This window comes from Sciurus carolinensis, chromosome 16 (genome assembly GCF_902686445.1).
Source record: "Sciurus carolinensis chromosome 16, mSciCar1.2, whole genome shotgun sequence".
Lineage (NCBI taxonomy): Eukaryota > Metazoa > Chordata > Mammalia > Rodentia > Sciuridae > Sciurus > Sciurus carolinensis.
Window position 1 is genome coordinate 50,654,490 of NC_062228.1, and position 26,162 is coordinate 50,680,651.

General features: G+C 39.2%; 1 protein-coding gene across 1 annotated transcript in view; it reads left to right on the forward strand.

Annotated features, from left to right (window-relative positions):
* The first annotated feature begins 1,134 nt into the window (after positions 1–1,134).
* The window catches only part of LOC124966126 (cytochrome P450 2A3-like), a 54,231-nt gene continuing 29,203 nt past the window's right edge, over positions 1,135–26,162 (forward strand). The window contains 5 exon segments of the mRNA XM_047527198.1: positions 1,135–1,304; positions 1,429–1,434; positions 1,588–1,742; positions 4,015–4,164; positions 4,411–4,534. Coding sequence (XP_047383154.1) covers positions 1,135–1,304; positions 1,429–1,434; positions 1,588–1,742; positions 4,015–4,164; positions 4,411–4,534 — 605 coding nt within the window.

A 26,162-nucleotide genomic window follows, 5' to 3' on the forward strand; every position in this document is an offset into this window, starting at 1 on the left:
ATATATAATTCAACAAATAGAATATCTTGAAGGCATCAACAGGTTTTAGAGACGTATGATCCACCCAAACCGAATCAGGAGTACATACACAATTTAAATAGATCAATTTCAAGTAATGAAAAAGAAGAAGTCATTAAAAAGAGCATCAAGAAAGAAAAAGTCTGGACCAGATGGATTCTCAACTGAGTTCTACAAGAGCTTCGAAGAAGAGCTCATTCCAATATGCCTCAAAGTATTCTTGAAGTAGAGGAGGAGGGAACCCTTCGAAACTCATTCTATGAAGCTGATATCACCCTGATACCAAAACCAGACAAAGACACATCAAAGAAAGAAAATTTCAGACCAATATCCCTAATGGACATAGATGCAAAATTCTTAACAAAATTTTAGCAAATCACATAAAAAACATTAAAAAAGATAGTGTACCATGATCAAGTGGGTTTCACCACAGGATGCAAGGTTGGTTCAACATCTGGAAATCAACAAATGTAATTCAACACATTAACAGACTTAATTTAAGAATCACAAGACTATTTCATAGATGTCAGAAAAAAGCATTTGATAAAATAAAGCACCCCTTCATGCTCAAAACAGTAGAAAAAATAGGGAGAGTAGGAACATTCCTCAATATTTTAAAGGCTATCTATGCTAAACTCAAGGTCACATCATTCTAAATGGAGAAAAAACGAAAGCGTTCCCCCTAAAAATTGGAACAAAGACACTAATGCCCAATTTAATCACTTCTATTCAACATCATCTTTGAAACCCTAGCCAGAGCAATTAGACAGACTAAGAAATTAAGAGATATGAATAGAAAAGACAAACTCAAACTATCCCTATTTGCTGATAGATGGTTTTATATTTAGAGGAGCTGAAAAATTCCACCAGAGAACTTCTAGAACTCATAAATGAACTCAGTAAAGTAGTAGAACATAAAATCAATGCTTATAAATCTAAAGCATTTTTATTCATAAGTGATGAATCCTCTGAAGGAGAAATTAGGAAACTACTACATTTACTATAGCCTCACCAAAAACAAAACAAAACAAAAAACAAAAACAAAGGCCACAGTTTATTGCACAGTCAGTAAATGCAAGCCACCCAGCCATCACACCTACCTGTAACTCTACCACCATGCTGGACTCTGAGCTGATTCTGGTGGCTCTGCTGGCCTGCCTGAGTGCACATGTGTTGAAGTCTGTCTGGAAGCAGAGGAGTCTCCAGGGGAAGCTGCCTCCAGGTCCCTTCATTGGAAACTACCTGTAGCTGGACAAGAATGAGATGTGGAGCAGCCTCATGAAGGTGCCACCAGGCAGGGACATGGTGGTGTTGGCTGGGCATGGGGGCAGGTGTTCCACTGTGGTTTTGTGGCTGAGGGTCGATCACGATGAGTCAGATTCTGAGGACACAGGAGTTTTACAGGTTCAGCAGCCAGTTCCTAGCCAGGAAATTCCAGATCTTGGGATTTAAACCCTTGACTGTCAGAGCCTTGGAGAATTGCAACCCAGACCCTGACATGAAGGAACTGAACCAAATGCAGGGAATGAACCCTTTAACTACTTCCACCCACCCCCAAACAATGAGCAGGCACTATGGCCCCGTGTTCACCATCCACTTGGGGACTTGCTGGGTTATGGTGTTGTGTGGATATGATGCAGTAAAGGAGTCGCTGGTGGATCAGGCTCAGGAGTTCAGTGGGAGAGGCCAGCAGGCCACCTTTGACCACCTCTTCAAAGGCTATGGTGAGGGGGACACAGTGTGGGGTAATGTGGGCAGGTGTATATGGTATCCTTAGTTTCCCCAGTTTCCCCTTTTACCCACCTGCCCCTCAACGTTGTAGAGACATTGTGTGCTCTCTCTCCACATCCCTATCCATTGTTGCCTCTTTCTGTGTTCACTCTGGGTGGTCTTAGTCTTTCTGTTTCCCAAATTCTCCCTCCCTCCCACTTATTGTCTCCCTGTTCCCTCCCAGGAATTGTCTCTTCTGTGCTTGAAATGACCCATTTCCCACAAGCTCTCAACATTTGCCTACTGGCATCCTGCCCTTCTAAAATTATAGGAAGCTTTTATCTTTTGGTCATCCTCACCTTCTGCGACTCCTTGTGACTCTTTCCCTCTTCTTCTTCTTCCATCAGAATCTCACACCATGGGAGAGAATTTTAGAAATGGATCATTTCAAGCACAGAAGAGACATTTCCTGTGAGGGAACAGGGAGAGAATATGAGGGAGGGAGGGAGGGAGAAAATGGAAAACAGAAAAACTAAGACCGCCCAGAGTGAACACAGAAAGAAAGAGGCAACAATGGATAGGGATGTGGAGAGAAGATTAGAAAATGTCTCTACAACCTTGAGGGACATGTGAGTAAAAAGGGAAACTGGGGAAACTAAGGATACCATATATACCTGCCCACATTTGCAAATCAAAACTACCATAAGATTCCATCTCACCCCAATTAGAATGGCGATTATCAATAATACAAACAACAATAGGTGTTGGCGAGGATGTGGGGAGAAAGGTACACTCATACATTGCTGGTGGGGTTGCAAATTAGTGCAGCCACTCTGGAAAGCAGTGTGGAGATTCCTTAGAAAACTTGGAATGGAACCACCATTTGACCCAGCTATCCCACTCCTTGGTCTATACCCAAAGGACTTAAAATCAGCATACTACAGAGATACAGCCACATCAATGTTCATTGCTGCTCAATTCACCATAGCCAGATTGTGGAACCAACCTAGATGCCCTTCAATTGATGAATGGATAAAGAAATTGTGAGATACACACACACACACACACACACACACACACACACAAAATGGAATATTACTCAGCCATAAAGGAGAATCAAATTATGGCATTTGCAGGCAAATGGATGAAATTGGAGAATATCATGCTAAGTGAGTTAAGCCAATCTCAAAAACCAAAGGAAGAATGATCTCGCTGATAAGCGGATGATGATACATAATGGGGGGTGGGAGGGAGGAAAGAATGGAGGAAGAAGGGACTTCATAAGGGAAAAGAGGGGTTGGAGGGGAGGGGAAAAGGAAAAATAACGGAATGAATCAAACATCATTACCCTATGTAAATGTATTTAAATATATGATTACACAAATGGTACACCTCTACTTCATGTACAACCAGAGAAACAAGTTGTACCCCATTTGTTTACAATTAAAAAAAAATCTCACACCACGTCCTGCTTCCTCTGTCTACTTGTGCCACTGTCTCCTCTCCCAGACACGCAGTTTCTCTCTCCTCCTTTTTCCATCTTCCCCAGCTGTTTATAATATTGTCAGGGAGCAGCACACACCCCGGAAAAGAGAGTCAGGATCCCTGCAGATGGAAGAAGATGCAAGACACTGTTGGGGGAGTTGACCTGCTTTATTCAGAGGCAGCAGCAAAGTTTAATCAGCCCCCAGCCAGTTCCATTTGGCCCCTAGCCGACACCTAGTCCACTCCCAAGCCATTCCCATAGGCTTATCTTATATGGAGGCCAGAGAGGCACAAGGTCAACAGGTTGCATCACTGGTCACATGGGCACAAGCAAATGTTTGTGACCTTGGTACACACACTGAATCAGTGTTTGTGTCCTTGGCTGCTCACTGGAAACCACCCCACAGAAGCCTTAGCCAGGGAGCCTCTCAGCCATGTGGAGCTGCCCTACAACCCGCCCAGCTCCTGTGTCTCCTCCAGCTCCCACAGTCTCCCTTCACTTCATTCAGCCCTCTCCCCCTTCCCTCTCCTTCCGTCCCCACCATGGTGTGTCTCTGCACCTCTTTCTCTCCACCTCTCTGTTTTGCCCGGCTCTCTTCTCCTGATTGTCCCCTCCCAGGCCGTCTCCTCTTTCTGGGTGTGTCTGACGTGGGCTCTGAGTTGTAATCATGAGGCTCCCTCACGCTCCCTCTGGATCCGTCTTTGTCCCACTGCATGAACCTCAGGAGCCTCCTCAGGGGTGGGTTATGGATGGCGGGAGCCTCTGGGTGACCTCTGCCCTCCCGTGTGCTCACACCCCAGGTGTGGCCTTCAGCAACGGGGAGCGCACCAAGCAACTCAAGCGCTTCTGCCTCCACGTGCTGCGGGAACTCCGCGTGGGGAAGCGGGGCACTGAGCATCGCATCCAGCAGGAGGCAGACTTCCTCATCGAGGCCCTGCAGAGCACACGCGGTGAGCAGGGAACCCCAGAGTGCTCAGTAAGCAGAAGGGAAACGCCCCATGCTGATGACCTGGGTGGTGGCCTGGGACCGTGACACAGTTGTGGAAAGGCTCCTGTGCTCCAGCTCTGGGGTCTGATGCTGGGAGTCAGTGCCTGAGTGCACTGTCCTCCTGGAATTTTCAGGCTGCCATCACACCATCCACCTGATTCTCTCTCTCCCAACTCTCCTCCTTCCCTCTCCCTGCTCCACCTCACAGGTACCTTCATTGAGCCCTTCTTCTATGTGAACAAAACAGTCTCCAACATCAATAGTTCCATTGTTTTTGGAGATCACTTCAAGTACCAGGAGAAAGAGTTTCTGTTACTGATACAGATGATTGAGTAGATCCTGAATTTTGCAATTTCTCCCACAGAACAGGTAAATTATTACAGTTTTTCTCCACCAGGCCACTACCACACTGCACAAATGCACCTCGACTAGGCATCAGATTCCACAGACTCCTGAATTCCTCCAGGAAATTTCCCTCTGAACCAGTCCACACTCCTGAGCTAGACAGTGGCACAAGAGCCCAGGAATAATGTCTAATATCCATTCTCCAAGGTCACCTTGATATCTCAACAGATACCCCAACAACACCATCTACAGGGATGATAAATACCTTCATTCATCTCTCACCTGGGCAGTTGATCCCATTCCAAAGTACTTAAATATCTATCAGAAGTTGTCTCTTTAGGCTTTATAAATGTCTTCACATCTGTAGATGTGACCACCTCATCCATCTTCCAAAAGCTATAAGACCTGGTGCTGCAAAACTCAGGACACCAAAATTTTTTGACCTCTGCGCACCTGTCCCAAACAAGCTGACTGCATTACTGACAGCAGTATCCCCTACTTGACAAGATGTAAATATATTAACAAATAGACTGGTGCTGGAATCAAGACACCACATGTAAATATCTTGATGCATTGTTCCAAAAAACACAGTAAGGGTCCCCCAATCCAGTCCACTCACACAACTTACAGAGTTGCACCCTATACTGCCCACTTGAACACCAAAATACCTGGACCTAAATTCACACCCCTCTTCATCACCTGAAAGGCAGCCCACATTAATGATGAATACTATCAGGAATCCACCATGTGAAATCCAATAAATATATAGACAACTGACTACTACAGAGCCCACCTAAATACCCCGCCTCCTCAATGTTGGATCTCTCATGAAAGGCACCATCAAATACCTCAAAGCCTGGAGTTTACCCATTCCCACTTCACTTGAACACATGAGTACCTACATCCATCTTCACCTTCATTTATGAAACCTGCACATGTGTCCCATTCATCTCACCTCATTCTTAGACAACATCCCTCACAATTCATCAATAATAAAACTTAGATGTATGTTGTCATTCATCCCCATGTTAAACACCCCAACCACCAGACAGGTGCTGGGAATCCAGTATTGTGTGGGGCCTCTCTGCCACATCCCGTATGGAGGAGGAAAGGGTTAACTGGAGGGGGATGTTGGTGGTTTTTCATCTATTACCCAAAAAACTTATCTACTCAATAACTGCACAAGAGCCAATACTCTTTTTAAATGGGAGGGGGCATGACGGGTCTGGCCATGCCAGCTCTGGTCTCTAACAACAACAACAACAACAACAACCACAACAACCTGGTGCAACCCAACTCTCTTTTATTTATAGACACACAGGTGAAGGGGCAAGACTGGGAGGAGCTTCTTCTGTGATGGACAGGATTGGGTGAAATTAGGGGAGTCATTTTTCTCAGGGAAAGTAGATAGGGAACTGCCTGATTCCGCAAGATAAGAATGGCTTTCCACAACTCCCCCATTTTAATATTATTTAAAATGTTTCTAAGAGCTGCTTTGAGGTCCGAGCTCTTGGTTCTGAAGGTATGGCAACCTGACAGCTCAATAGAGTTAACATGGCTACAAACATTGTGACTGGAGGTTTAACTTCTTGTCGTTCAGTCAGCTTTTCAGACTGTTGAATCAGATTCCTTATTTTTCACCATGATGGCAGGTGGAGTGTTTGGTTTACTTAGTTCTTCCTCTTCCTTCTCCTCATTGACTTCCTGTTATTCCTGGAGGTCAGGACTGATGTTTCTGGTTGGATCTTCTACCGTTTGAACCTTGGCTCCAGGTCCACCATGCTCGATGGCATGTATAGGTTTGGAATGTTCCTTCTGAAAAGATAAGGCATACCCTCTACCCCCACTATTACTGGATTGTGTCCTTTCCACTGTCCTGTTTGTAAATCTTTCCACCAAACTAGACTCAATGGACCTGTCAGGGCAGAAGTCATGTCTGTTGGTTGCCATGTGACCTTCAGAATCACAATTTAAAAAGTTTAAAACAAACAAGACATGATTAAGTTTATTTTTCAGTGTCTTATCTCCCACTTTTAGTTTTTGTAATTGTAGCTTAGTAGATAAATGAGCCTGTTCTACAAAGAACACCTGTTTTGTGTTCAATGCAAAATTGGTGGCAAAAGTTCTGAAAAGAAGTAGTATAGGCTGGAGCATTATCAGTTTTGATCTGTAATGGACAGCCTAATATTGCAAAGGCATTTAGACAATGAAAAATAACAAGTTGAATATTCTCTCTTTTGTAGCCTTTAGTCTTTACTTACTCTAGAGTGCTAACATGTGTACATCTTAAGTTACATTTAACTACTGTTTCCTTTTTTAAATTTATATTTATTGTAAACAAATGGGATGCATGTTGTTTCTGTTTGTACATGGAGTAACAGCATACCATTTGTGTAATCATACATTTACATAGGGTAATGATTGGTTCATTCTGTTGTTTCCTCCCCCCCCCAATCCCTTCCACCCCTCTTTTCCCTCTATACAGTCCCTCCTTCCTCCATTCTTGCCCATCTCCCACCACCATTATGTGTCATCATCCGCTTATCAGTGAGATGATTCGTCTTTTGGATTTTTGAGATTGGCTTACCTCACTTAACATGATATTCTCCAATTTCATCCATTTGCCTGCAAATGCCATAAATTGTATTATTCTTTATAGCTGAGTAATATTCCATTGTATATATAAACCACAGTTTCTTTATCCATCTATCAATTGAAGGACATCTAGGTTGGTTCCACAATCTGACTATTGTGAATTGAGCAGCCATTAACATTGATGTGGCTGTGTCTCTGTAGTATACTGATTTTAAGACCTTTGGGTATAGGCCAAGGAGTGGGATAGCTGGGTCAAATGGTGGGTCCATTACAAGTATTCTAAGGACTCCTCCACACTGCTTTCCAGAGTGGCTTCACTAATTTGCAGTCCCATCAGCAATGTATGAGTGTACCTTTTTCCCCACATCCTCGCCAACACCTATTGTTGCTTGTGTTCTTGATAATCGCCATTCTAATTGGGGTGAGATGGAATCTTAGGGTAGTTTTGATTTGTATTTCTCTTATTACTAAAGATGGTGAACATTTTTCATATGTTTGTTGATTGCTTGTAGATCTTCTTCTGTGAAGCATCTGTTCATATGCTTAACCCATTTGTTGATTGGGTTATTTGTATTTTTGGTGTAGAGTTTTTTGAGTTCTTTATATATCCTGGAAATTAGTGCTCTATCTGAAGTATGAGTGGAAAAGATATTCTCCCACTTTGTAGGCTCTCTCTTCGCATTGCTGATAGTTTCCTTTGCTGAGAGAAAGCTATTTAGTTTGAATCTATCCCAGTTGTTGATTCTTGCTTTTATTTCTTGTGCTATGGGAGTCCTGTTAAGGAAGTCTGATCCTAAGCCAACAAGTTGAAGATTTGGACCTAGTATTCCTTCTATAAGATGCAGGGTCTCTGGTCTGATTTCAAGGTCCTTGATCCATTTTGAGTTGATTTTTGTGCAGGGTGAGAGATAGGGGTTAGTTTCATTCTGTTGCATATGGATTTCCAGTTTCCCAGCACCATTTGTTGAAGAGGCTATCTTTTCTCCATTGCATATTTTTGACACCTTTGTCTACTATGAGGAAATTGTATTTATTTGGGTTTGTGTCCATGTCCTCTATTCTGTACCATTGATCTACCTGTCTATTTTGGTGCCAATACCATGCCATTTTTGTTACTATTGCTTTGTAGTATAGTTGAAGTTCTGGTATTGCAATACCCCCTGCTTCATTCTTCCTGCTAAGGATTGCTTTAGCTATTGTGGGTTTCTTATTCTTCCAGATGAATTTCATGATTGCTTGCTGTATTTCCGTAAGTTACATCATTGGGATTTTAATTGGAATTGCATTGAATCTGTATAGCACTTTTGGTAGTATGGCCATTTTGACAATATTAATTCTGCCTATCCAAGAACATTGGAGATCTTTCCATCTTCCTCAATTTCTTTCTTCAATGTTGTGTAGTTTTCATTGTAGGGATTTTTTACCTCTTTGGTTAGGTTGATTCCCAAGTATTTTATTTTTCTTGAGGCTATTGAAAATGGAGTTGTTTTCCTCATTTCCCTTTCAGCTGTTTCATCGCTTGCGTATAAAAATGCTTTAGATTTATGCGTGTTGATTTTATAGCCTATTTTGCTGAATTCATTGATGAGGTCTAGAAGTTTTCTGGAGGAGGTTTTTGGATCCTCTAAATAAAGAATCATGTCGTTAGCAAATAGTGACAGCTTAAGTTCCTCTTTTCCTATTCGTATCTCCTTAATGTCTTTAGTCTGCCTAATTCCTCTGGCTAGAGTGTCGAGGACAATGTTGAATAGAAGTGGTGAAAGAGGACATCCCTCTCTTGTTCCCATTTTTAAAGGGAATGGTCTCAGTTTTTCTCCATTAAGAATGATGTTGGCCATGGGCTTAGCATAAATAGCCTTCACAATGTTCAGGTATGTTCCTACTATCCCTATTGTTTCTAGTGTTTTAAGTATGAAGGGGTGTTGTATTTTGTCAAATGCTTTTTCTGCATCAATTGAAATAACCACATGATTCTTATGCTTAAGTCTATTGACATGATGGATTACGTTCATTGATTTATGGATGTTAAACCATCCTTGCATTCCAGGGATGAACCCCACTTGATCGTGGTGCACAATTTTCTTAATATGTTTTTGGATACAGTTTGCCAATATTTTGTTAAGGATCTTTGCATCTATATTCATCAAGGATATTGGTCTAAAATTTTCTTTCCTTGATGTGTCTTTGCCTGCTTTGGTATGAGGGTGATATTAGCTTCATAGAATGAGTTTGGTCAGGTACCCTCCTTTTCTATTTCCTGGAATATTTTGAGAAGTATTGGAATGAATTCTTCTTTGAAGGTCTTGTAGAATTCAACTTAGAATTCATCTGCTCCTGGGCTTTTCTTGGTTGGTAGATTTTTAATGGCTTCTTCTATTTCATTGCTTGATATTGATCTGTTTAAATTGTGTATGTCCTCCTGGTTCAGTTTGGGAGGAGCATATGTCTCTAGAAATTTGTCAATGTCTTTTGTAGTTTCTATTTTGTTGGAATACAGATTTTCAAAGTAGCTTCTCATTATGTTCTGTATCTCAGTGGTGTCTGTCATGATATATCCTTTTTCATCATGAATTTTAGTAATTTGAGTTTTCTCTCTCCTTCTCTTTGTTAGTGTGGCTAAGGTTTGTCTATTTTGTTTACCTTCTCAAAGAACCAACTTTTTTTTTTGTCAATTTTTTGAATTGTTTGTTTTGTTTCAATTTCATTGATTTCAGCTCTGATTTTAATGATTTCCTGTCTTCTACTACTTTTGCTGTTATTCTGTTCTTCTTTATCTAGGACTTTGAGCTGTAATGTTACGTCATTTAATTCTTGACTTTTCATTCTTTCTGGAATGTGCTCCATGCAATGAATTTTCCTCTTGGTACAACTTTCATAGTGTCCCAGAGATTTTGTTATGTTGTATCATCGTTCTCATTGACCTCTAAGAATTTTTTATCTCTTTCCTGATGTTTTTTGCTATCCATGTTTCATTCAATAGCATATTATTTAGTCTCCAGGTGTTGGAGTAATTTCTGCTTTTTATTTTATCATTGATTTCTATTCTCAGTCCATTATGATCTGGTAGAACACAAGGCAGTATCTCTATTTTTTTGCATTTCCTAAGGGCTGATTTGTGGTATAACATGTGGTCTATTTTTGAGAAGGTTCCATGTGCTGCTGAGAAGACAGTGAATCCACTCGTTGGTGGATGGAATATTCTATATATGTCTATTAAGTCTAGGTTATTGATTGTGTTATTGAGTTTTATGGTTTCTTTGGTTAGTTTTTGTTTGGAAGAGCTATCTAGTGGTGACAGCAGTGTTATAATGTCACCCAGAATTATTGTGTTGTGGTCTATGTGATTTCTGAAATTGAGAAGGATTTGTTTGATGCACATGGATGCACCATTGCTTGGGGCATAAATATTTACTATCGTTATGTGTTCCTGATTTATGGTTCCCTTAAGCAGTATGAAATGTCCTTCTTTATCCCTTCTGACTAATGTTTACTTGAAGTCCACTTTATCCGATATAAGGATGGAAACCCCTGCTTTTTTACTGAGTCCATGTGTGTGGTAGGTTTTTTCCCATCCTTTCATCAGGCTCTCTATTTGTAAATTCTTTTAACTTTTGTTTATCATGGAAGGATTTTATTTCATCTTCAAATCTGAAGGTTAGTTTTGCTGGGCATAGGATTCTTGGTTGGCAACCATGTTCTTTCAGAGCTTGAAATATGTTGTTTCAGGCCCTTCTAGCTTTTAGAGTCTGGGTTGAGAAGTTGGCTGCTATCCGTATTGGTCTCCCTCTATATGTAATTTGATGCTTTTCTCTCGTGGTCTTCAAAATCATATCTTTATTTTGAATGTTAGGCATTTTCATTATAATGTGCCTTGGTGTGTACCTGTTGTGATTTTGTGCATTAGGTGTTCTGTAAGCTTCTTGTATTTGATTTTGCATTTCATTCTTCAGGTTTGGGAAATTTTCTGGTATGATTTCATTGAATAGGTTGTTTATTCCTTTGGTTTGTATCTCTGTGCCTTCCTCAATCCCAATAATTCTTAAATTTGGTCTTTTCATGATGTCCCATAGTTCTTGGAGATTCTGTCCAAGGTTTCTTACCATCTTCTCTGTTTGGGCAACTTTATTTTCAAGATTAAATATTTTTTTTCTTTCTTTTTTTATTATTGTATACAAATGGGATACATGTTGTTTCTCTATTTGTACATGGAGTCAAGGGATACCATTTGTGTAACCATAAATTTACATAGGGCAATGATGTTTGATTCATTATTTTTTTCCTTCCCCCCACCCCTCCCACCCTTCTTTTCCCTCTATACAGTCCTTCTTTCCTCCATTCTTACCACCCTCCTTATCCCTAACCCAAAATCTAACCCTAACCCTAACGCTAACCCCTCCCATCCCCCATTATATGTCCTCATCTGCTTATCAGTGAGATCATTCATCCTTTAGTTTTTTGAGATTGGCTTATCTCACTTAGCATGATATTCTCCAATTTCATCCATTTGCCTGCAAATGCCATAATTTTATCATTCTTCATTGCGGAGTAATATTCCATTGTATATATGTGCCACAGTTTCTTTATCCATTCATCAACTGAAGGGCATCTAGGTTGGTTCCACAATCTGGCTATGGTGAATTGAGCAGCAATGAACATTGATGTAGCTGTATCTCTGTAGTATGCTGATTTAAAGTCCTTTGGGTATAGGCCAAGGAGTGGGATAGCTGGGTCAAATGGTGGTTCCATTCCAAGCTTTCTGAGGAATCTCCACACTGCTTTCCAGAGTGACTGCACTAATTTGCAACCCCACCAGCAATGTATGAGTGTATCTTTTTCCCACATCCTCACCAACACCTGTTGATGGTTGTGTCCTTGATAATCACCATTCTAATTAGGGTGAGATGAAATCATAGGGTAGTTTTGATTTGCATTTCTCTTATTACTAGAGATGTTGAACATTTTTTATATATCTGTTGATTGCTTGTACATCTTCTTCTGTGAAGTGTCTGTTCATTTCCTTAGCCCATTTGTTGATTGGATTATTTGTATTCTTGGTGTAGAGTTTTTTGAGTTCTATATGGATTCTGGATATTAGCACTCTATCTGAAGTATGAGTGGAAAAGATATTCTCCCACTCTTTAGGCTCTCTCTTCACATTACTGATAGTTTCCTTTGCTGAGAGAAAACTTTTTAGTTTGAATCTATCCCAGTTGTTGATTCTTACTTTTATTTCTTGTGCTATGGGAGTCCTGTTAAGGAAGTCTGATCCTAAGCCAACAATTTGAAGGTTTGGACCTATTTTTCTTCTATAAGATGCAGGGTCTCTGGTCTGATTTCAAGGTCCTTGATCCATTTTGAGTTGATTTTTGTGCAGGTTGAGAGATAGGGGTTTAATTTCATTCTGTTGCATATGATTTTCCAGTTTTCCCAGCACCATTTGTGGAAGAAGCTATCTTTTCTCCATTGCATATTTTTGGCACCTTTGTCTACTATGAGGAAATTGTATTTATTTGGGTTTATGTCCATGTCCTCTATTCTGTACCATTGATCTACCTTTCTATTCTATTTTGGTACCAATACCATGCCATTTTTGTTACTATTGCTTTGTAGAAGAGCTGAAGATCTGGTATTGAGATACCCCCTGCTTCGTTCTTTGTACTGAGGATTCCTTTAGCTATTCTGGGTTTTTTATTCTTCCAGATGAATTTCATAATTTCTTCCTCTATTTCTGTAAGGTACATCATTGGGATTTTAATTGGAATTGCATTGAATCTGTATAGCACTTTTGGTAGTATGTCCATTTTGACAATATTAATTCTTCCTATCCAAGAACATGGGAGATCTTTCCATCTTCTAAAGCTTTCTTTAATTTCTTTCTTTAGTGTTCTGTAGTTCTCATTGTAGAGGTCTTTCACCTCTTTTGTGAGATTGATTTCCAAGTATTTTATTTTTTTCGAGGCTATTGTGAATGGGGTAGATTTCCTAATTTCTCTTTCTGAAGATTCATCACTTATGTATAAAAATGCATTGGATTTATGAGCATTGATCTTGTAACCTGCCACTTTACTGAATTCACTTATGAGTTCTAAAAGTTTTCTGGTGGAATTTCCAGGTTCCTCTAAATATATAATCATGTCATCAGAGAACAGGGATAGTTTGAATTCTTCTTTTCCTATTCGTATCCCTTTAATTTCTTTGGTTTGTCTAATTGCTCTGGCTAGAGTCTCAAGGACGATGTTGAATAGAAGTGGTGAAAGAGCGCATCCCTGCCTTGTTCCAGTTTTTAGGGGGAATGCTTTCAGTTTTTCACCATTTAGAATGATATTGGCCATGGGCTTAGTGTAGATGGCCTTTATAATGTTAAGGAATGTTCCCACTATCCCTATTTTTTCTAGTGTTTTGAGCATGAAGAGATGCTGTATTTTATTGAATGCATTTTCTGCATCTATTGAAATAATCATGTGATTCTTCACTTTAAGTCTGTTGATATGGTGAATGACATTTATTGATTTCCAGATGTTGAACCAACCTTGCATCCCTGGGATAAAACCCACTTGATGTGGTGCATTATCTTCTTAATATATTTTTGTATGCAATTTGCTAAAATTTTGTTGAGAATTTTTTCATTGATATTCATTAAGGATATTGGTCTGAAATTTTCTTTCCTCGATGTGTCTCTGTCTGGTTTAGGTATCAGGGTAATATTGGCTTCATAGAACGAGTTTGGGAGGGTTCCCTCCTCTTCTATTTCATGGAATACTTTGAGGAGTATTGGAATGAGCTCTTCTTTATAGGTTTTGTAGAACTCGACTGAGAACCCATCTGGTCCCGGACTTTCTTTGTTGGTAGTCTTTTGATGACCTCTTCTATTTCATTGCTTGAAATTGATTTATTTAAGTTGTGTATGTCCTCCTCGTTCAGTTTAGGTAATTCATATGTCTCTAGATACCTGTTGATGTCTTCGAGGTTTTCTGTTTTGTTGGAGTATAGATTTTCAAAATAGCTTCTAATTATGTTTTGTATTTCATTCATGTCTGTTGTGATATTTCCTTGTTCATTCCGAATTTTAGTACTTTGAGTTTTCTCCCTCTTTCTCTTTGTTAGTGTGGCTAAGGGTTTATCAATTTTGTTTATTTTTTCAAAGAACCAACTATTTATTTTGTTAATTTTTCCAATTGTTTCTTTTGTTTCAATTTCATTGATTTTGGCTCTGATTTTAACTATTTCCTGTCTTCTATTACTTTTGGTGTTGGTGTGCTCTTCTTTTTCTAGGGCTTTGAGCTGTAGTGTTAAGTCATTTATTTGTTGATTTCTACTTCTTTTGTTGAATGTGTCCCATGAAATAAATCTTCCTCTAAGTACTGCTTTCATAGTGTCCCAGAGATTTTGATATGATGTATCTTTGTTCTCGTTTACTTCTAAGAATTTTTTTATTTCCCTCCTGATGTCTTCTGATACCATTCTTCATATAATTGTGTATTATTTAATCTCCAGGTATTGGAGAAGTTTCTGTTTTTTATTCTGTCATTCATTTCTAATTTCAATCCATTATGATCTGATAGAGTACAAGGTAGTATCTCTATCTTCTTGTATTTGCTAACAGTAGCTTTGTGGCAAAAAATTGGTCTATTTTAGAGAAGGATCCATGTGCTGCTGAGAAGAAAGTGTACTCATTCTTTGTTGGATGGTATAGTCTATATATGTTGGTTAAGTCTAAATTGTTGATTGTGTTATTGAGATCTATGGTTTCTTTATTCAATTTTTGTTTGGAAGATCTATCCAGTGGTGAGAGAGGTGTGTTAAAATCTCCTAGTATTATTGTGTTGTGGTCTATTTGATTTCTGGATTTGAGAAGGATTTGTTTGATGTACGTGGATGAGCCAATGTTCGGGGCATAGATATTTATGATTGTTATGTCTTGCTGATTTATGCTTCCCTTAAGCAGCATGTAATGTCCTTCTTTATCCCTTCTGACTAGTTTTGGCTTGAAGTCCACGTTATCTGAAATGAGGATGGAGACTCCAGCTTTTTTGCTGTGTCCGTGTGCATGGTATGCTTTTCCCCATCCTTTCACCTTTAGTCTGTGGGTATCTCTTTCTATGAGGTGAGTCTCTTGCAGGCAGCATATTGTTGGATTTTTCTTTTTAATCCAATCTGCCAGTCTATGTCTTTTGATTGATAAGTTCAGGCTATTAACATTCAGGGTTATTATTGTGATATGATTTGTATTCCCAGTCATTTGACTCATATTTGTTTTTTGACATGATTCGGTTTCTCCTTTCTTTGGCTATTCCTTTAGGCTAGTTCCTCCCATTGCTGATTTGCATCGTTGTTTTTCATCTCTTCCTCATGGAATATTTTGCTGAGAATGTTCTGTAATGCCAGCTTTCTTTTTGTAATTCCTTTAGCTTTTGTTTATCATGGAAGGATCTTATTTCATTGTCAAATCTGAAAGTAAGTTTTGCTGGGTATAAGATTCTTGGTTGGCATCCATTTTCTTTCAGGGCTTGGTAAATGTTGTTCCAAGCCCTTCTAGTTTTTAGGGTCTGGATTGAAAAATCTGCTGAAATTCTTATTGGTTTCCCCCTGAATGTAATTCGATTCTTTCTCTCGTGGCCTTTAAAATTCTGTTCTTATTTTGTATGTTAGGTATTTTCATAATAATGTGCCTTGGTGTGGGTCTGTTGTAATTTTGTATATTTGGAGTCCTATAAGCCTCTTGTACTTGGTTTTCCATTTCATTCTTCAGATTTGGGAAATTTTCTGATATTATTTCATTGAATAGATTGTTCATTTCTTTGGTTTGTTTTTCTAAGCCTTCCTCAATCCCAATAATTCTTAAATTTGGCCTTTTCATGATATCCCATAATTTTTGTAGATTCTGTTCATGATTTCTTACCATCTTCTCTGTTTGGCCAACTTTATTTTCAAGATTAAATATTTTGTCTTCAATGTCTGAGGTTCTGTCTTCCAGGTGTTCTAGCCTATTGGCTATGCTTTCTATGGAGTTTTTAACTTGGTTTATTGTTTCCTTCATTTCAAGGATTTCTGTTTTTTTTTTTTTTTTTCAGAATCTCTAACTCTTTATTGAAATGATCTCTTGCTTCCCGTATTTGGTCTTTTAACTGTTGATTGGTGTGATCATTTAATGCTTGCATTTGCTCTTTCATCTACTCCCTCAATGCCTGCATTTACTCTTTCATCTCCTCATTTGCTTCCCTGATGTTTTAATTATGTACATTCTGAACTCCCTTTCTGACATTTCTTCTGCTGTGCTGTCCTTGGGTTTTATTGATATAGTATCTAGGTTTATTTGGGACATTTTCTTCCCTGTTTTCTCATATTGGTCAGATGTCAGTGGGACCGTGAGATATTGCAGATTTCCTCTATTGGCTTATAGTGTCCCTGTAGATTTCCAGTGTATCACCTCCCCGCCTTCAGTAGCCTGAATTCTTGAAGGAACTTGATAATGCAGTGCTTCCAAAGAAAGCTGCCCCTTGCCCCCTACTGGTTCCAGAGCTTGGAGCTGGCTCTGTGCGGAAAGACTCTCCCTGGGGGGCCTGCACCGCACAGCTGGCCGTGTGGGAGGAGCCCACTGCTGGAGTGTGAAAGGCTACCTTGGGAAGACTCCCGCTGCCCTGCCCTGCTCTGATAAGCCGCCCCTATCTGTGCCTGCCTCCCAGGCTGAGCTTCACCCGGTGGGGGAGACTCACCCTGTGGCTCTATTTTAGACCGATACTCTTAATGCCTCCCCTTCTTGAGTCCTGGGTTCTGGAGTGACTGGAGATGCAGTCACCCTCTAGTCCACCATCTTGGATCACCCCATGGATAGACCTTGTGGCCAGAGGGTGCAGGACCACCTGGAGAAATCTCTGGCTGCCCTGCCCTGATCCCAGAGGCTGCTTGTGGGTCAAAGCTCTCCGTTGGCTCGGGGACTTGTGGCTGGCTCTGTGTAGAAAGGCTCTCACTGGGTGATTGCTCCGAGAAGCTAGCCTTGACAGGCGCCTCCCGCCGCAGGGGGCCGGGCTGCTTGGGGAAGTCCCTGGCTGCCCTGTCCTGGTCCCTGAAGCCACTTGCAGGCTGGAGCATGCCGCGCTGGCTCCGGGACTTGGAGCTGGTTCTGATCAGAAAGACTGTCACTGGGGGGCCTGCTGCGAGAAGCTGGAGAAGCTGGCCATGTGGGAGGGGCCCACCGCTGGAGTGTGCAGGGCTGCCTGGGGAAGACTCTAGCTGCCCTGCCCTGCTCCGATAAGTCACCTCTAACCGGGCCTGCCACCCAGGCCAAGCTTTACCCAGTGGGCGAGACTCACCCGTGGCTCTATTTTAGTCCGAGTCTCTCAATGCCTCCCCTTCTTGAATCCTGGGTTCTGGAGCGATTGGAGTTGCAGTCACCCTCTAGTCTGCCATCTTGGATCCAAGATTAAATATTTTGTCTTCATTGTCTGATGTTCTGTCTTCCAAGTGGTCTAGTCTTTTCGTGATGTTTTCCATTGAGTTTTTAATTTGGTTTGTTGTTTCCTTCATTTCAAGGATTTCCATTTGGTTTTTTTTTGAGAATCTCTATCTCTTTGTTGAAATGATCTTTTGCTTCCTGCTCTTGCTCTTTCAGCTTATTGGTATTATCATTCATTGCCTGCATTTGCTCTCTTATCTCATCCTTTGCTTCACGAACCATCTTAATCATGTTTAATCTGAAGTCCTTTTCTGACATTTCTTCTAACATACTATCATTGGATTCTATTAATATAGAATCTAGATTTGTTTAGATCATTTTCTTCCCTTGTTTTTTCATGGTGTTTATGTATCTTCCCCTCTAGCAGTGCAGATCTGGGGTATTGCAGATTTCCCCCTATAGGCTTATAGTGGCCCTATAGGTTTCCAAAACCCTTTCTTTAAGGGGAGATCAATATTAGCAGTGCCCAATTCAGACACTATGCAATCCTAGACCAAATAGTCCCTATGAGGACAATAATAAAATTGTCATAATAAACAGAATGAGTTCAAATATTATCTTCAATAAAGCAAACAGATTTGCAATAAGGTCTGCAGTTTCTAATGGAGGACAAAGAGGATGCATAGGGATGTAGAATGTAGCTGTTAATGGGATAAGAAAAAAATATACAGAAGTTCTAGATAATAGAATGTTGAGAGTGTTATCAAAAGAAATTGGATGTTAGCATGCAAAAAAGGGAGAAAGAGACTCTCAGGGAACAGGTAAACAAAAGGAAAAGATACCAAGAAAAATAAAGAAATAAAAACTTAAAGTTTTTCAATAAGGAGAAAAAGGAAAATCTACAGTATAACCATCATATAGTAATGAAACCTCCCAATGTTCAGTAGCCTGATGCATGATAGGTACCTGACAATGCACTTCAAACCTCCAGCAGACATCTCAGGATGGGATATGCCCCACCTAAAGATCAGAGCTACGGCTTCCAGGATTATCAAAGATGGCTGCTCTGGCTTTGAAATGTGTTGGCAAATGGGGAGCTGCAGCTCAGTGTGTGGATGTGGTCAGTTGGAGGTCCTGGAGGCGTGATGCAGTTGGTCAGGCAGGGGTTCTGGATGTTGGGTGTGTTTGGTGTGGTTGCGGGATCCTAGAGGCCGATTGCAGTCAGTCGGTCTGGGGTCCTGGTGATAGGGCGCAGTCAGTTGGTCTGGGGGTCCTGGCAGCAGGGAGCAGTCAGTTGATGTGAGGGCCCTGGAGGAAGGGAGTGATTGGTCAGGCTGAGGGATCCTGGAGATGGGGCTTAGTCAGTTCAGCCAGGGGTCCTATGGGGCCTGGCTGTTTTCTGAAAATGGCAGCAGCCACGTGTAATCAAACCTGCAGGTACTGTGACAGAGAACTTCCAGGCAACAGCAGGCAGCTGGTGCTCCACTGGCAGTCGACGATCAGTTTGCTGACTCTTGTCGGATGATCGGGAGGTGAACCTCATGGTTGGGTGATGGATAGGTGTAAGGCAGGCGATGGACAGGTGGGAGGCAGGCAAATGGCGGATGATAGGTGCCTGACAGTGAGCCTTGTTTCTTTTTTAAATGCCCAAGAATGACTATGTTTTTGTTTTAATTGTTTTGCAACGTGTTTAAGACCAAGCTGATCAAATTGACCTGTTCCTGTCTCTTAAGAGTCAGGTGAGTTCCCATAGGGGTCACTCATGGGGAACTTTAGAGCACCTTCTTAGATCCTTTAGAGTCATTTGCCAGTAGGGCCTCCTTGATGAGATAGTTTCCCTTGGAATTATCAGGGATGTCTCCCTTTTCCAATGACCCTCCTCTGCAGTAGGTGCACTGATTGACTTTTCATTCTCCAGGTAGTCTCTTCAATCTCCCTTATTAGGAAGTCATGTGGCCCAGAGTTGTAAAGCTTCTTAGAGAAGTTCTCTTGTTCCCTGGATTCAGACTGAATCTGAAGGGCAAGTGCCAAATATTGGTTTTCTTGGACCCTTTATTTTTATCTCAATCTCTAAGTTTGGTCTTAAACATCCAGCAAGCCAATCTCACCACTCATAAAGTAAGAGTACTGGGCTTTCACTTCAACATCTATAACTTTACAGTTATTTACCCTCCTAATATAGACCTAATTGGGGTCTATATTATCTGTCCTATAGGTGATAATTTATAATTTAGGTTGTTCTTGAAGCAGTACTTCTTAAAAACATTAATCAGGCAATAGTTATAGAGCTTAAAAGGGAAATAAAAAATGGAATTAACAACATATTTAGTTTGTGTAAATAAAACTACACAAACTAAATATGTTTGTGAGCTATACATTATATTCTCTGCTTGAGATCACAGTGATTTTACAACAAAAAACAAAGTTTTGAAACAATGTTTTAAATGAGCTGAAGTCTGCCTTATTTTGGAGCCATTCTAACATACAGTAACATTGGAGCAGAGCCTTATTTCAGGTAAGGTGGGGTTCTTCACAAATCCTAAGTGTTCTAGGATCCCTGCCTCCTCTTTAAGCATAATTTTATAAAGTTTACATACATTTTTTCCCAAGTCTACATGAATGCCAGTCAACACGATATGACTTTACATCTAAAACATGAATCAAGGAGAGGCTGAGGGGGCTTTTAACTTTCCTTTCATATAGCAAAATGACAAAATGCTTTCATGTTTCATGATATTAACCATTAAACAAATCAGGCTCTCACTAACTTTTAGAAATACATTCACATTTTTATCCCAGTGTATAAGGTAACATAAAATTTTGAAGAACATTACAGAGCATTAAATGATATGAATAAATTCCCAATAAAATTATAAGTGACTCTTATAAGTTTAAAGTTACCATTACAAACATGCTAATTTGGAGAACAACAGCTTGTTAAATTTTCTGCTTTAAAGATTTGTATACCTGTAAGATATGAACATATTTAATATACAAAGAAGAGTGATCACTCCACAATTACCTTGATATTTTTATATTAATCATTTAGTTTTTATAGAAAAATTTAGACTCTGTAATGTACTACAATATTCTAATATTTGTTGTTTAACCATAATTATGCAAACCCTATTTTTTAAGACTAATTGTTCTAAAGAATAAAACTTAACAGACACAATGTTAAGAGTAAATTAGCATTTCAAAGAAATACTTGTCATTTTAACATATGGATTAAACTTTGGTTTATATAAGTACATTAGAATTTGACATTTGGAAAAACCTTAAATAGCTTTAACTGATTGTTTCACATGCATCTAATCAACTTAGTTACATGCAAACTTGTTGAAATTTGCCCTTTATTTACACACAGACTTTCTTAGCACTTACTTAAACCCTCATGTATTTCATCACACAAAAACTTTCCTACCTAGAAACATTTTTTCCTTCTACTAAATGTATTTCCATACCTACAAACTTTTATTTTTCTCTTTCCTATCTATTGACCTCTTTTTGTCTACATTTTGAAACAACTCTTATTAAATTTCTGAATTTAGATAAATTACTCCATTTTAATAAGATGAAATATTTTATGTTATTTATATACTCTAAGTGAAACATTGTTGAAAATTTGCATCCCTTAGTATATAGAATTGTACCTATCAGGACTTAACTCTTAGTAACGTTGTTTTAAGTGATGACACAAAGCAATTTTAAACCCTTTTTATTTACCAATCTATGAAAACACCAATAATATTTAAGTATATTACCCTATGGAATTTAAGAGTTAGCTTTTTAACTTTTGTAAATTAGTCAGAAGTCTCTAACAAACACATTTGAGTAATCCCATACATGTCAAATCTAATTTAATTATTTTACTGTAAAAAAAAGATATTAGACAAGTGTATTGAACAGTATTTGTCATCTCTATCTTGTTGAATCAAAGTCCTAGAAACAATTAATATTAGACATTTTATAGACAGCAACATTTCTTTAGTTTGACCACCCAGAGACTTTTGTGTTAAGTAATTTTAAAGACATTTTACTTTCACTTGTTTAGCCAATTTAAACTGAACCTTAAAATTATGTGAACTAAAGATATCTGGATCTATTTTTAAAATTTTGATTCATGAGTGCTCATTATTTATGTCAATTTTGATTTTACATGATATTTAGACACATATCTAGGCAGACAACACAATATACACATAACACAAAAGCAAAGGCTTTGTAGCTTTTTATAGGTGAATCTCAATTGCAGTGTAATAGATGTTCAAAAAACTCTAGTTGAATAAAAAATAGGGCTCATCAAAAAAAGTCATGAGCTCAAAAAATATAGAATTTAAGGAAAAAAATAAGAGTCCTGGAAAAATGACACAGCTATTAATTATTTCAGTGAAGCACCATACAATTTACTTTTTAGTTTAGAGTAGTTGGAGTTCAGATAAAAGATACTTTTTCCCTGTTTTTCCCCTTGGGTTTGAAACTGGTCTACTGAGCCAGTGGTCTGAATCTATTTACATTTCAGTGTAAACCTTCACAGAGATCTGTAAGGAGCTAAGAGAGATTAGTGGTTCCAGAAAAACTTGATGCCAAGAGCATTTTAACCATTTCTTATTTTCAGGACAGGTTTGGATGTCAAAGAAAATTATGAGACCTTATTTTTCCATTACTTTTTTTTTCCACATAAGGGAGTTTATTAAGCACACAGAGTGTCTCCCTGCAGGGTAAAAGAGAAAATGAGAGGAAAAGAGAAAGGGCACACACGCAGGAGAGAGAGAAATGGAGGAGAGAGCATGAAAGCAAGGAGGAGAGAGAGAAGCTTGAAAGTGAGGAGAGGAGAAGAGAGAGCATGAGAAAAGATGGTGGGAGAGCTATCCTTAAGCAGTTGAATTATGCCAGGCTAACAGGAGATCACTAACAGAGAAGGATACTTGCAAGCTGACTGATGAACCAATAGCTAGCTAGGATGTTCACAGACTGACAAGTAGTTGGGAGGTGGGGAAATGAATGCAGCATAAAGGGCAGGGGAGCAGCTTTATATTATATTCCCCCATTTCTGTTTTTATATGAAAATATTTTGTTCTCCAGTTCTTTCCTCCCTTATCTCTCTTTCCTGCCTATGTGACTAGGCCTGGTTTTGCAGGTGAAATATAAAAAGTCCATTCTCCCAGGGGCAGTCTCCAACTTCCAGACTTCCAGAGGCAGATGGCTTTCATGGACTTCATTTCCTTGATTTAATTGATCCCCTATTTCTACACTAACTGCCTGTCCCCAGTTCTGGCTTCATTTCCCCCTCTGATTTTAGGAACTCCTTTACTGCTGTAGGGAAAGGGGGATGATGACCACTCTGGCTTCTTTGAGCTGGAATGGAGTTTGGAGTTTCCTTTTTAGAAATTGGGTCAATTGAGGGGTACATGGTAGAAGTCTGGTTGGGGAAGAACAGGTTGTAAAGGCATCTGGGGGTGGGTGCTTTTATGAGAGAAGAACAAAAAGATATGAGTATTGAAATTAGATTAGTACAAGATAAACGTTGCAGAATCTGGAACATGCCAATGAATATCATGAAGATGAGAGAAGTCAATAATCCTTCACCAGGGGGTGGAAGAGCTGAGAAGTTGTTCCCATAACAAGGCCTAACAAAGGCTGGGGAGGACAAGGCCTTTATTTGGGAACTTTAACATTGTCCAGGTTATCAGGAAAGTAAACACGAAATTTAGTAGAGATCTCTATATTTCTGTTACTAGCAAACATAGATTAAGCCTACCTATGTCTGTAGGCCTTAAACTGACTAAAAACTTTTGACTTTGGCAGTTTCTCTTTATAGTTATCAGGCACATTTGCCTAAGAATCTCTCTTCTGTAGTTTTCAGTCTTTTTTCTAGTGGGCTAACACAAATGTACATCTTAAGTTACATTTAACTATTATTTCCTTTAAATGCGCCAAAATGGCTATATTTTGGTTTTAACTGTTTTGCTAGGTGTCTAAGATCAAGCTGGTCAAAGTGACCTGTCCTGTCTGTTAAAGAGTCAGCTGAGTTCCCACAGGGGTCACTCGTAGAGAACTTGAGAGCCTTAGTTTTAGTGCCGTCCATTGGTCAGGGTCTCCTCGATGAGGTGGCTTCCCTTGAAAGCACCAGGATGTCTCCCTCTTTCCTTGACCCTCCTCTGCAGCAGGTGGACTGATTGACTTTTCATCCTCTAGTGGCCTCAACAATCTCCCTGATCAGGAGGTCATATCATGCAGAGTTGCAAAGCTCCTTAGAAAAGTCCTCTTGTTCCCTGGATTCAGGCTGACTGAGGGCAGGATACTGGTTTTTCTTGGCCTCTGTATTTAATTTCAATCTCTAAGTTTGATCTTAACCATCCAGCAAGCCAGTCTCACCAGTCATAAAGTAAGAGTGCTGGGCTTTAATTTCAATGTCTATGACTTTATAGTTATTTATTTCCTTTTATCTAATTGGGGTCTACATTTTCTGTCCTATAGCTGATGGCTTACTATTTCAAGTTAATTTATGGTGTTTTCTCTTGAACCAGTACTTCTGCAAAATATTAATCAGGCAACAATTAGAGTTTACAAAGAAAATACAAAATGGAATCATCAACAGTAAAACATTCAGTTTGTGCAATAGCTATCTTGAATTTTGGCTGAGTTATTCATTATATCCCCTGTTTGAGATCAGAGTCATCTTTACAACAAACATCAAACTTTAGAACACAACTTTAAATGAGTTAAAGTCTGACTTACTTTGGAGATATTTAACTAACATGCAGCAGGGTGAGGCAGAGCCTAATCTCAGGTAAGGGCTCTTCACAAATCTTAGGTAAAATGTTCTAATCCTGAAGCTAATTTTTTCCTCTTTTGCCATGACCAGCATGACCAAATTCTCAAGTTCAGTGAGGGACAAAGGAGTATTAAAAAATAAAGGGTTATAAACACAGATTTTGAAGATTAAGCTGAGATCAGATGGAGCTCTGTTCTCTGATGGAAATGCAGATCTAAAGAGTTATGTCGGCAATCTTTATATATGTATGTAAACATTATCAGGAAAGTTACAGAGACTAGGATATCTATGTAACTTTTTTTCACAGCTGCAAAGTGCAAAGTTAGGAGCTCTGTGTAGCTCTCAAAGAAGGCCACTGTCCAAAGTTACTGTAAGGTGGGCAGGAACCAGAGAAGGGAGTTGATGAAACACTGGTTATCTAGCAAAAGAATTCCTTCCTGCCCAAGAGCTGTGTGCCTGAGATCAATGTCAGAGCTGATAGGACTCCTGTATAGAGCATCCCCAAGGAGGGTACTGTCACAGTAGTTAGGCATCTTGTGCCCCTGCACAGGAACACTCCCAGGCACCAGGCATGCCACAGTCATGAGGTCAGAGACCCCAATCTCAGTCAACATTATATCTAAAGCATGAATTAAAGAAAGGCTGAGAGAGCTTTTAACTTTCCTTTTGTGTGGCAAAGTGGCAAAATGCTTTATGTTTCACTATATTAACCTTTAAACAAATCAGGCTCTCACTAACTTTTAGAAATACATTTACATTTAATTTTTTATCTCAGTGTAAAAATTAACAAATTTTACATATACCCTATTGATGATAGGTCCTATAATAGAACATTAAATGATAGAAATAAATCCCCAATAACATTTACTCTTCTTATAAGTTTAAAATTATGATTACAGACAAGTTTAATTTGGAGAATAGCAGCTTGATAAATTTTCTGCTTTAAAGTCTTATATACCTGGAAAATATGAACACATTTAATATACAAAGAATGACCATTCCACAATTTAAAAAAAGAAAACAAGATATCAGACAAGTGTATCAACAGTATTTGCCATCCCTTTCCTGTTGAAGAAAAGTCCTAGAAAACTTGATGTTAGACATTTTATAACCATGAACATTTTATTAGTTTGACCACCTAGAGACTTGTGAGTTAATTTTTAAGACATTTTGCTTCTATTAGTTTACATAATTTAAATTGAACCTTTTTAAATCATGTGAATTAAAAGTATTAATTTTAAAATTTTTAATTTTATGTGAGCTTATATTTAACACGAAAGCAAAGGCCTTGTAATGTTTATCTACATTGCAATGTAACAGATGTTCAAAAATAAGTCTAGAGTTGGATAAAAAGAACTGATCAAAAATCATTAACCTAGTTATATAGGATCAAAATTGTAAGCTCAAAAAATAAGCATTTAAGAAAAACAAGAGTGCTAGAAGAAAAATGATAATGGCCATTAATTATAGCATGAGAAATGAGAAAGAGAAGGACAGAGAGAAGAGGTGAAAGGGAGAGATAAAGTGTTCTGTGTTGCAGCCCAGAAGAAATTTAAAATGAACACTTTTTTTTCTTGTGTTTGAGACTGGTCTCCCACTGCACTTTCTGGCTTCCTCCATTTACATTTCAATGTAAGCCTGACTGACAACTGAAAGGGATTAACAGGTTCTAGCAGAAACTTGATGCCTAGGGCATTTTAACACTTTTAGTAATAATTCATGTTTGGATGCAGAAAATTGTGAATCATTATCTCCCACTACTTTTGAGGAATGGGGCTGCTACATCATACTCCTTACTAGCACATGCCACTGACTGTTGGGCTGGTTACTCCCTCCACACATATGTATG